General features: G+C 40.3%; 1 protein-coding gene across 4 annotated transcripts in view; it reads left to right on the top strand.

The window, feature by feature from the left end:
- Stard13 (StAR related lipid transfer domain containing 13) overlaps positions 1-12,541 on the top strand; it is a 244,680-nt gene that overhangs the window by 219,643 nt on the left and 12,496 nt on the right. For all 4 annotated transcript variants that reach the window (XM_042685628.1, XM_042685626.1, XM_042685630.1 and 1 more), the window contains 2 exons: positions 83-242; positions 10,310-10,508. In XM_042685628.1, coding sequence (XP_042541562.1) covers positions 83-242; positions 10,310-10,508 — 359 coding nt within the window. The remainder of the gene's footprint in view (positions 1-82; positions 243-10,309; positions 10,509-12,541) is intronic.

The following is a 12,541-nucleotide window of genomic DNA, read 5'->3' as shown; positions in this document are numbered from 1 at the left end:
GCCTCCCTCTCGCTTGCTTCTAACACCTCTCCCCACAGTGTGCCCTAGGGACTTTGCATGACCTGGTTTCTGTGAATTGTAGGTCTGTCCCAAAGTTCATGAAGAGGATGAAAGTTCCTGACTATAAAGACAAGGCTGTCTTTGGTGTGCCTCTCATAATCCATGTCCAGAGAACGGGACAGCCCCTGCCTCAGAGCATTCAGCAGGCCCTGAGATATCTCCGCAGCAACTGCCTGGATCAGGTATGGCTGGAAATTGCAAACCAGGACTTGGCTTGATAGGAGGCCAGATTGAGCCCCGGGACTGTCTGATATCAGGCAAGCCATACCACCGTGAAAGTGAAGAGCACTGTGATCTCTGTGTGCTGAATGTAATGTGACTGGGAGTTATAGCCCTTTGAAGCTCTTTGAGTCTGTTGCGGTGTTACCTACTTCAGTGACTGGGCAAAGTTAATGTTAATAGTTTCTACCTATGATGTCTGATTTACATTACCTAGAAACTGAGAAGTCAAGTATGGGCTACATTTCCTTTCTGTCTTTTGTTTGTTTGTTTGGCTAGTTGGGGTGTGTGTGTGTGTGTGTGTGTGTGTGTGTGTGTGGTGTGTGTGTGTGTGTGTGTGTGTGTGCGTGTGTGCGTGTGTGTGTGTGTGTGTGTGTGTGTGGTGTGTGTGTGTGCGCGCACACACACACGCTCCTGTGCACCAGTACAGAGACTTGAGCTCAGGGCCTCATGCTCTTGCTTGGCTTTTTCACTCAAGCTGGGTCTCTACTACTTGAGCCATGCCTCCATTTATGTCCTCTTACTGATTAATCATAAATAAGAGTCTCATGGACTTTCCTGCTCTGGCTAGGTTTGAGCCTAAGTCCTCAGCTCTCAATTTCCTGAGTAGCTGGGATTACAGGCATGAACCACCAGAACCTGGCCTATATATTCTAATTATTGTTTCACTGCCACCACTGACTTCACAGCATTGTTTCATCTCCGTTGGTTTTGCAAAAGAAAATATTTGATTTTTATGTCTCTTTTTAAAATTACTTTTTAAGCAGCACCATGACTAGAAAAACTTAAACCAAAGACAGATATATTTACATTTTTAATGTGTAAATAAAATATGAAATGTGTAACATCAGCTAAATCAAACATCCCTCATCTAAGAAAATTGATTACAAGCTTACCCTAAACAAAATTTTCAGAAATTACTTTCTACCCCTGGTATATTCAAAGGACCACCATAATGGTGGGCTTGAAATTTTCCTATAATTTACAAAACAAAGCTTATGTCCCTCCAAACTAGCACTCTTTTATTTCTTAGACATTCTATATAGAATAAAAATCATATTCCTGCTTTACAAATTGCAACCATGAGTGGCAGTGAGAATATATTCAGGCAAATATTTTGAGATGGTCTTTGTTCTCACACTCTGTAATGATATGTGGAAGATTTGTACCAACCTGGAACTATTTGCGCTTTTTATTAGACTTTTTAAATTGAGTTTTATGCCATGAGCACAGCAAAAAGGAATAAGCTAAGCTACATAACTCAAAAATCTTGGCTATCAAGGCATTAAGGAGACAGCCAAACTGAGACCACACTTGAAAACAAGATGATCTCTGGATGAATCAAATACAAGTTTTCAGTGGAGCAAAATACCACTTAAATCGCTATTTGACATCATCTTTAATTTAACTGAATATATGATCTCCTTGGACCATTCATATGTAAATAAAATACAAATACACATTTTTGCATATTTGAGTGTCATATGAAGAACATGGTGACCACGATTGTTTGTTGTTGCAATGATGGCTGTTTGGGCTTTGAAAATTATTTTGATTGCCTGCCCCCCCACCTTCTGTTTTGCACTTTTCTGTCATTTCCTTATTTTTATTTTATTTTAGTTCATTTTGATAGTACGAGGGAGTGAACTCAGGTCTTCATGCTTGCTAGGTAGGTGGTTCTACTGCTTGAGCCATGCTGCCAGCCTTCCCGCCTCTTTCTTATTCTTCAGTTGTCCAACATTAATTGATGTGATAACATCCCAGAACATTAAGCCATAGAATCTGGTTACTTACACATAATTGGTTTTTGTTTTGTGCAGGTACTAGGGCTTGTACTCAGGGCCTTGGTACTATCCTTTAGTTCCTTCACTGAAGGCTGGTATGCTTGAACTACTTGAACCACAGCTTCATTTCTGGTTTTGTGATACTTACTGGGAGAGTAGAGTCTCACCCATTTTCCTGCCTGAGCTGGCTGCAAACTTGATCCTCAGATCTCCATCTTCTGAGTAGCTAGGATTACAGGCATAAGCCACCAGTTCTCAGCTTCTTCACATAATTGTGTTATATTGTAGAGGTTCTACCAAGACATAATTGTATTATATTGTAGAGGTTCCACGAAGAATACTCATGAATCAAAGTTAATGTCCTAAGATGTTTTACTGAGAGAAAAAGTTCACAGAGCTATATTTCAGTGAATAGTTAGGAATACCCACTCTGATCTTATTTCTAGTGTTAAAAGTATTACAACCATACCCTTTCATGTTGAATTTTATAGCTCCAATTATATTTTATTAGTTTGTTGGTACAGAGCTCAGATTGTGTTTTGTGAGGGTAGCCTTTTATTGAGACACATGTTTTTTTCAAGGCTTCTCAATTTTTGTTAACGTATATTCCAGCCTTGCCTCCTTCATGGCTCTCTTTAGAAGTTTTGCCTTTGTCCTTCAACAAGCACAGATTACATTTGTTTCTAAATCATGGCCAGTTAATGCTTTTTAGCCAAACCCCTCTCAGAAGAAAATAGTGTTTGTTCAGGAATGCCTAAAGGAAATGTAGTCTTTCTATGCCATCAGTTTAGTAATAACCTTTCTTGACTGCCTGGCACAGGTCAGATAAGCATCCTGCATGTTCTGCTTTCATTATTTATCCACTCTCACATCCATCCTGGACTGTGTTAAAATCTAGTTCAATGCTGGAGCCGATGTTGCTTGTAAATGTCTAACTGCAGAGTCCAGGTTTACATCCACAGTCTACTACTGCACTGTTAGAACTGCTTTTTCCCAGTGGACTTTAGGGTGATTACCGACTGACCCCAGAGCTGAGGAACAGGTTAGGAAGTGGACCCATACAATTCATTGATGGATCCACTTGAGATTTGTTAATGATATTGAATATTATGTGAGCAGTGACCTTTTCTGAGAATGGGAGGAAAACATTTTTTTTCTGCTCTGGGTCCAGCATTTGAAAACAGTATATATTTCTTTTGGACAGCTGGACTATGCTTTATATTAAAGATAACAGGCTCATTCAACTAGCTCTGTTTTCCTCTTTGTATTGGCTGCTAGAAAGTTTAGAGCTAAATATTTATTCTACCTGTAGTAAATACATGTACTTTTTATGGCACAAATTCTTTGCCAGCCTATTCCTAGTTGTAGCTACCATTTCTACTTTTATTTCCCTTTTATTATGTTCTTACCTGTTACCTTTAATTGTATCTGTTGTATTTCATAGGCCATTGTTAGTTACCCTAAATGCTTTCTTGAACAAGTTTGGGTATAAAGAAATGAGCTGTAATACTGACATTCAGTTCCCCACTAAAGAGTGGTATAGAAACCATCCCATCCCCTATAGATCCTGGATTTACACCAGTGTCATTACCATAAGTAAGTACAGGTGCCAGTGGCTCATGCCTATAATCCTAGCTACTCAAGAGGCTGAGATCTAAGGATTGCGGTGCAAAGCCAGCCCAAGCAGGAAAGTCTGTGGAGATTCTGATCTCCCATTAACGATCAAAAACCAGAAATGGAAGTGTTGCTCAAGTGGTAGAACTCCAACCTTGAGAGAAAAACAAAAAAACAAAAACAAATGAGAGTGTGAGGCTCTGAGTTCAAACCTTAGTACTAACACACACACACACGCACACACACACACACACACACAAACACACACACAAAGCTGAAGCTGTATTGAGAGCTGAAAATCATAAACAGAATGTGAGCCTTCAATCCTCCTCAATCCCTGCTCACTGGTATATTCCCAGTGTCCATCTCAAGTCCCTAGTAATCTTTGAAATCTGAGATTCCTATGCTAAAAAGCTACAGGGGCAAAGTTTTGTAGGAAGAAGTTCCCCATTCAAGGGCATAAATACTGATTCTAAATGTAACAAAGCTGCATATGGCCACATTTCTATCGTATCAGTCCCAGAAAGAACCTATAGCATGCCAAAGGGACTTTCACTGTATCCAGTTCCTGCCTTAATCCTAGCAGCATTTCCCACCTTGTCTGTCAGGTATAGAAGACCATGGCCCAAGACCACCCCTGTTGGTTCCTATGGGGAAAAAAGTGCTAATAAGAAAGAAATAGGGGAAAACTAGAGAGGGGGGAAAAAATAAAGAATCCAAGAAACTTGGGCACAGATGAAGACAGTCCTAGAAAATTAAGCTAATGAGTCAGAAAAGAAAGAGGAAAAGGGAGAATGAGAAGAAAGCAAATGAGGAGATGGGGAGATGGGTGGTCTATCTTTGCTGACAGCATCTCATTGGAATTGAAGAGACTTGCCATCCCATCCCAAATGGTAGAAAACCAGACTTCCAATACCTCCCTCTAAACCTACACCCTGGACAAGAAGCATGATGTGGGGAGATTCTGGCCTTGATCTCTGAAAGCCAAACTTTCTGCAATGAGCCAGTAGGGCCCCTTCCCCTTTTTTTTGGCATGCTAAGCATTCAGTAGAAGCAATCAGCAACAGACAGTTGAATCCAGCCCACAGAGCCCTGAAACACTGCCAGCATTTCACCTCCCACACTCCCCACCACAGAGCTGTTCCTGTACAATGAAGCACGGTGCATCTATCCATTCGCATCCTTGCAGATGGCTGTAGCTGAAATGAGGAAGTTTTAGCCTTCAATTAGGAACCATTTGTATTCAGACGTAGCAGTGTGGGAGAGGAGCCTTCCTTGCTTTGTTGTCTGCGCTTTTATTTCTGCCCTAAATCAACTGCAACCAGAAGTGTAGGTTAGACCCGGCTCCTGATGAATGTGAAGCCACTGCCATAAGTGGCTAAACCTGCACTGCTCGAAAATCAGAACCCGCCATGCGCTCTGCTTATGAATCGCTTTCTGAATAAAGCCAACCTTTCTTCATTAGCTGAGCACATTTCTAGAGAAGAGGAAATGGAAGTCCTGATAAACATCATTAAGCCCTGAAAAGATTAGCATAAACAGGATGCCAAGAAGGAGATTTAATATTATTTAGATGAAATTTGAATTCTAATGCAGCACTCATGCCCAACTGCTCCTTCTAATGGAGCAAGTCCTTTTAAAAGCCTAATAGGGCTGGGAAGACATTCCATTCTCAGTGTGAGAGTCCTTACCCACCAGGCTGGCTGCCTGCTCATCACTTTGCCCACCACCTACTTCAGATAGAATGACTCACATCCTGGGGCTGTCTGGTTAAATTACACCTTGAGCCCATCGCTGGGGGTTTAAGTAGAAGCTGATGGGGAGAAAGAGAAGAATGAAACTAAAGGGTACAAGCACTCCTTGTACCCTTAGATGGACAGAGCACAGACAAGAGAGGTCTATGAAATGGATTTTGTATTCCTGGCCCACTGTTACCCTTTTAGAGAGTTTTATATTAGCTAGGCTTTGAAGACAGATGAGGGCAGGACCTTCTATGTAATTTCTATCAGTTATTACCAAGAACTTCAGAACAATGCAGCAAAGTGTTTAACTAAATGTAGGGAGTCCTGTGTGACAGGGTAGGCCACCCAAACACTAGTGACAGACATAGTGGCAAAGCAAAGTCATGTCACCTTTCTTTGGGTCTTGCTCTCCTGATGCTGAAGGAGCCAGGGTTCAGTCTCATCAGCAGTGCTGAGGATAATAAGTTTTTTCAGGTCTCAAGGTTTTGACTTAGAAGAACATGTTTAGTCAAAATGCAGATTTTATTTCTGCACTGAAATCTTTTTGAAGGAGAAATAACTATTGGCAATGAGTCACCTATGTGGACAGGTGATGTTGTATGGCAAGAAAATGGAGAAGCTACATTTTGAGAGGTCAGATCTTGGAGTCTTTTTTTTAAAAGACCAACAACTCCATGGTAGACTCCTTTCTCAAAGGCCAGCAGTCAGAAAATACACTTAACACTGTTAGGAAACTGGGCCATGAAGGCCAGAGAGGAAAGAAAGAACAAAAACAATACCAGCAAACCAATTCAGCTCCCGAGGAGAACTGAAGTGGGATGCCGTGGTGACAGGAGAAGAGCCAGGCGACAGGACACAGGACACAAACATGGAGACACAGGGCATGGCGTAATGGCACCTGAGCTGGTCCAGGCCTAGATAAGGCAGGTCAGGGGGCAGGGTTACAGGAAACTGGAGTCCCAGGCAGTAAACTGACAAATTTAGTAACCTGCTATCCAAGTCCCTGCCCTGGCCTCCAGGCATTTAGGCTTGCCTATCACCTGGGAGGTAGGGGCTTTACCTTCCCCTGCCATGCAAACAAGATGCCAGACACTACCATCCACCACATAGCCAAGATGGCTCCGGCCAGACCCGATCTCCCTATTTCAGTAGATGTTTACCTCCACACCATAAGTCCAGCTTACTGTGTTCAGGTGCCATCTACTGCAAGTACAGATGTCTCACCCCAAGTGTCTCAAGTATTAGAAATTCCATCCAGGGAAGTGGTGCTGGGGTTCCAAGTGGTAGAATGCTAGCCTTGAGCAAAAGAGCTCAGGGACAGCACCAAGGCCTCAAGTTCAAGCCCCACAACTGACAAAAAAGAAAAGCCCAAATAGAAACAGGAACAAGAGTCAGAAAACAGGATTGGTCCAGGCCTACTTATTCATCTGCTCATCCATATGCCTAGACTTACTCTCTGAAAACTGTTTCATTCCTTCTCTCTCATCCATCATCCCTAACCACTACAGCTATAATCTGGTCTGGTTTGAGATCACCTTTCTTTTATTAGATTTAAGAAAGAAATTTCCTTCTGGGCTTTCTACAGAAATGTACAGAACACACAGATATTTCCATATCCCACCCCCCCTCCACCCCCAAAGATGAGAGCAGGGCAGAAAGGTTATGGTTAGAAATGTGGAGTAGACCAAATAAATTCCTGACCTCCCCTTTGGACATCCTGTGAGCTCCAAGTCAGAGGAAGCAGCTCAGAGCTTGCAGCTGGATAGCTACAGACATGTCAAACATCATTGAAATGAAAATATTTGCTGAAATAGGAAAGAAATTTGGAAAGTAAAAATACAAAGAAAGCATTGTTGAGATGTAGGTGTACACAACCATCAAAATGGCCTCAGATACAGAAATGGCCAGACATATTGGATCTATTGCCTATAGACACAGAGTAATACTTCTCTGCTGTCTAAAAAAAAAATAAGAATTCTCAAATGGAATAATACTAACTCATATTAAGGTAAATATTTGTGAGTCACACTTCAGAATTCACCTTTGGGGGCGTCAAAATCCTGAGAACTTGTCCACAGAACATCTCTGTGGTGTACACAGTTCTGGGCCTCCTTCCAGAATTTAAATAAATAAAGAAATAAATCCAAGAATGTAAACAAATCAAAGACGTCTCTCACTTCAATAATCACCCATTAGACATCTTGAATCTTTCTTCTGACAACATGTGCTTTCTTCCCATGCACTTGGATACAATTTCAAGTAGTTAACATACAAAAGAAGATAAATGTTCTATAATTCTTCATAAGGAATCATCTAACTGTGGCAAAGTTTTAACATTTTTCTAGACTTCCCAAACTTTAAGAATTAAAAAAAGAAAGTAATTAACATTTTAAGTGACAATTTGCCTGACTACCCTAATCTGTGGAATTAGGATGATAAGCCTTGAAATGCAAAGGAGTATTGCTAAGTATTGGCCACAAAAAGTAGCAGTGTATGATTTCCCCTGTGAGCCAATGCAACCAAGATTTTAAAAAAGAAGAAGAGTAGTCTCTATGGCTTGGAATTCTTCCCTTGCTGTCACTGCGATTTAAAAGAATTAGGGCTGTTCTCATTTATAGCAACAATCAAGAAAAGCCTTCCTCAGACACTGGACTCCGACCAAGGCCCAAAATGTGAACTTGGCACACAGAAGGAATGGTGAGACAGCTTTGCTCATGTTATTTCTTCCTGCATAGGAAGAACGCTGGTGACTCTGGTAACACTGTCTACTTATAGGCCAAACAGCAAGCCCATGCCGAGTGAGAAGAGAGGAATACTGAGGGTTGAAAGACTGACATATAAGCAACTTGGAATACTACAGCTGTTTTAAAATGGCAGACATTTAATCTAAGCCAAAACTCCCAGGACAACCCAGTTCTTTTGATATAAGCAAGTTGAGGGTGGGGAAGACTACTTGAGGGTCTGAGCTTAACCTACCCAAACCCTGGAAAGATCTTCACTGTATTTGAGGGGAGGAGGGCAGTACTGGGGCTTGAACTTGGGGCCTAGGCATTGTCCCTTAGCTTTTCCAAAAAAACTAGTGTTCTACCACTTGAGCCACAGCTCTACTTGCAGCTCTTCAGTAGTTAATTGGAGACAAGATTCTCACAGACTTTCTTGCCCCAGCTCGCTATGAACCACAGTCCTCAAATCTCAGCATCTTGAGTAGCTAGATTACAAGCATGAGCCACCGGCACCTACCTAAGATCTTCATTCTTTCAATGAAGCTCTGCTTACTTTACTCATTCCTCTTATCTTTTTGGTGTCTTATAGATCTGTGTTGGTTCAAAGGAAAGAGTTTAAGTCCTATGAATCAAAAGAAAGTAATGCAGCTCTTGTCTTGATAGTAGTTAAACTGTACATTTGAATCCTAAAAAGACAAGGAAGTGATATAGTAATGTCTTTTTTTTAAAAAAAAAAAAAGCCACCTACGTATCATTCTCACTAGAAAATACATAGTCTAACCTGGTGGAGTAGTACATGCTGGACTTAATACGAGAAGCATAACACTAGGGCCTAGGATTTCAGAGAATAAAAAGCAAGCAACTTAAATCAAGTGGGCCACCATTGACTCGCCTCTAATCCTAGCTACTCAGGAGGCTGAGACCTGAGGATCACAGTTTGAAGCCAGCCTGAGCAGGAAAGTCTATGAAACTCTTCCTCTCCATTTACCCAACAAAAAAGAAAGAGGTGAAATAAGCCAGGCCCAAAGAAACATAGGTCCCATAGTTTCCCTTATATGCAATAACTGGTATATGTCTGAGACAAACAAAAAGGTCAGATAAGTTGATGTTAAATGAAATGATACCCAAGATAAGGATTCAAATGTTTTTTTTTATTTCTTGCGATTGTTTCTAACATATTTATAAGATGATTTCTTTGTTGCTTTGTATGTCCCTCCCCCACGGTATAACCCCTGCTTTCATTGTATTTGATTTTGGTATAAATTGTGGAGGGGAAGGGAGAAAACAAATCATTTAAATAGGAATACAGGTGGACCCATTGCAACAATGAGATATACAACGGATGGGAAGGGGAAACAAAAGAGGAGGCAACAATGCTTGATACGAAATGTATTTATTACTTTACCCATGTAACTGTAACCCCTCTGTATGGTATTTTCACAATGCAAAAAAAAAAAAGAAGAAAAAAAAGAAAAAGAAGTACCAGTCTTGAGTGAAAAATCTAAAAGCCAGTACCCAGTCCTCAAGTTTAAATCCATGCACACACACACACACACACACACACACAAATCAAAATATGTGCTTATAATAATGTTTTGTTTCATGGACACATATTGTATAGACTTCTTACTCAAAGAGGCAGTAAGTTATGGTTAGTTGCTTATCTGGGATCTTTCCATCCTCAAATAACTTTCACCAAACTACCTATTGGTCAACTTGCTTAAAAGTACCCAGGAAAATAATAAACAAAGAGCAGGGAATTTTGTCTATGTTGCTCACTAAGGACTCTTAGTTTATAAGAATGCATTGTATATAGTGGGTACTTAATCACTACTTGTTGAATAAATAAAATAATAGATTGGCAGTGTGATGAGATTTTGCAAGTCATAGTACACGTCCATGAATGCTTTCTCATTTAATCTCCACTACAGCCCTACATGGTGTAATATTATTATTATCTACATCTTACCGGAGAGAAAGTTAGTGTTTGTCTTCTGCCTAAAGTAGCTACTCTAGTAATTCAGGATTTGCAAGTTAGATATAATCCTAGTTCACTGAGCCATGGCCCCAGGCTTTCTCATCACACCCAAGGTGCCAAACTTAAAGGAGAAAGTATCAGGAGAGAGGTGATCTAGCTAACACATGCTGTGTCTGTGTCTTATTGCAGGTAGGTCTTTTTCGAAAGTCTGGAGTAAAGTCTCGAATACATGCCCTCCGTCAAATGAATGAGAATTTTCCTGAGAATGTCAACTATGAGGACCAGTCTGCTTATGATGTAGCAGATATGGTGAAGCAGTTCTTCCGGGATCTCCCCGAGCCTCTCTTCACCAACAAGCTCAGTGAGACCTTCCTTCACATCTACCAGTGTAAGTAGGAGTAACACCCGTCTTCTCATCCAAGCCCTAGAAACATCCCTGTAGGTAGAGTTTTAATTGTACAAGTAATACAGGAATCTATAAAGAAGTTCATAAATGTGATCATTCTGTTCTCTTCAGAAGTAGCCTTTTTCACAGTTTGCTATGGAGATCACAGTAAATTTTAGCAATTGAATATGTCTTTTTGACATCAAAGAATTCCTTCCTAACAGTGTTTTGTGTGAGACCTCAAAGTAACTTAAAAAGTAAGCATTTGGGACCAGTTCAGTGGTAGATGCTAGCCTTGTATGTGTGAGGCCATGAGTTCATTTCCTAGCATCATGAAAGAAAAGAAAAAGAAGAAAGAAAAGTAGCTGGGGCTGGTGGCCCACAGCTATAATACTAGCTACTCAGAAGGCTGAGATCTGAGAATCTCAGTCTGATGCTAGCCTGGGCAGGAAAGTCCATGTGAGTCTTATTCCCATTTAACCAGAAATAGCATTATGGCTCAAAGTCGTAGAGTTTGCCTTGAGAAAAGAAGCTCAGGGACCCAACCCATACCCTAAGTTCAAGCCCCACAACTGGCAAAAAAAAAGCAAGAAAGAGAAGGAGAGAAGAGAAGAGGAGAGGAGGAGAGGAGAGGAGAGGAGAGGAAAGAAGGAAGGAAGGAAGGAAGGAAGGAAAAGGAAAAGGAAGAATATCAATGTTTTGCTGAGACTAGTAAAATGACTGGAAACATAAAGGCAAATATACTTTAATTGGTGCAAAGGAAGCAAACCGAATCAATACTTCAGATTAGCACAAGTAATTTTTGTTTTTACTTGAGCATATTGAATTGATATTTTTATATGTGTCAGTACTTCAATTCAGGGCCTGGGCACTGTCACTGAGTTCAAGGCTAGTACTCTACCACTGAAGCCTCCATTCTATTTCCAGATTTTTGATGGTTAACTGAAGGTAAGTGTCTCACAGACTTACCTGTCTGGGCTGGCTTCGAACTGTGTTCCTCAGATCTCAGCCACCTAAGTAGCTAGCATTACAGGCATGAGCCAGTGGTGCTCAGCTTTTAACTGATTTTCTAAATCAATAGTTCCAAGCAAAGCCACTATAATTATAATAATCACAGAAAACAACAATTACTAATTTAAAATCCTATCCTGCTAAAGACAGCTGTAATGAGGGATGTTAGAAATAAGTATGTGAATCTTTCCAGACATGATAACATTAGGAGTTTTTAATTGTTTTCATAACTGGATTCTCAATTCTTTAGAAAAACATTTGACTGGTGGACTTTGATTTTACAGTAAAAATGTGCCAAAAATGGGCCAATACGTAGGCTTGATCAAATTTGAAGATCCTTGCTGTAGGGATTTCTGTCTTAAATATGTTAAAGAATGTATAGGATTACAAATTCAAAAGTGATTTTTTAACAAATACCACTTGCAAAAACAAAATAGAACCCATTGCAACAATGAGATATATAAAACATTATGTCGGAAAATGAACTTTACAACTTTGGCACAGGGCATGAGAAGGGATGGGAAAGGGAAACAAAGGAGGAGGCAACAATGCTTGATAAGAAATGTACTCACTACCTTGCTCATGTAATTGTAACCCCTCTGTACGGTATTTTCACAATTAAAAAAATGGATAGAGTAAAAAAACAACAGAATAGAGTGGTCACCCATTAAATAAACATTATTTTGTCAAAGTGAATAGGCTAACTTGAATTAATGATCTTCACTGCTAAAGCCCAAATGCAAAGTATTCATAATGGCATTGCTATGAGCAGTGAAGCTCCCCTTTTTTTTTCAATTAACCTTCCCTTATGGTTTAGCAATACCACATACAAGTCTTTACATATAATCAATTCTTGGATTGAAGCTGACACTAGTCTAAGGCTAAAGATAGATTATACCCACAAGATAAGTGTCTTTGGTGCTTTCTGAGACTTAAAACCAAGAAGCCAGATCAAAGCAGGGCTTTCTTTTAGCTAAGCAAACATTTACAGGATGGGGCTCAGTACAGGGTGCTGTGCTGAGTAT

This window comes from Dipodomys spectabilis, unplaced genomic scaffold, assembly GCF_019054845.1.
Source record: "Dipodomys spectabilis isolate Male_0828 unplaced genomic scaffold, ASM1905484v1 ptg000095l, whole genome shotgun sequence".
Classification (NCBI taxonomy): Eukaryota; Metazoa; Chordata; class Mammalia; order Rodentia; family Heteromyidae; genus Dipodomys; species Dipodomys spectabilis.
The sequence above is the reverse complement of the archived record's forward strand: the minus strand, read 5'-3'. Positions and strand labels throughout refer to the sequence as shown.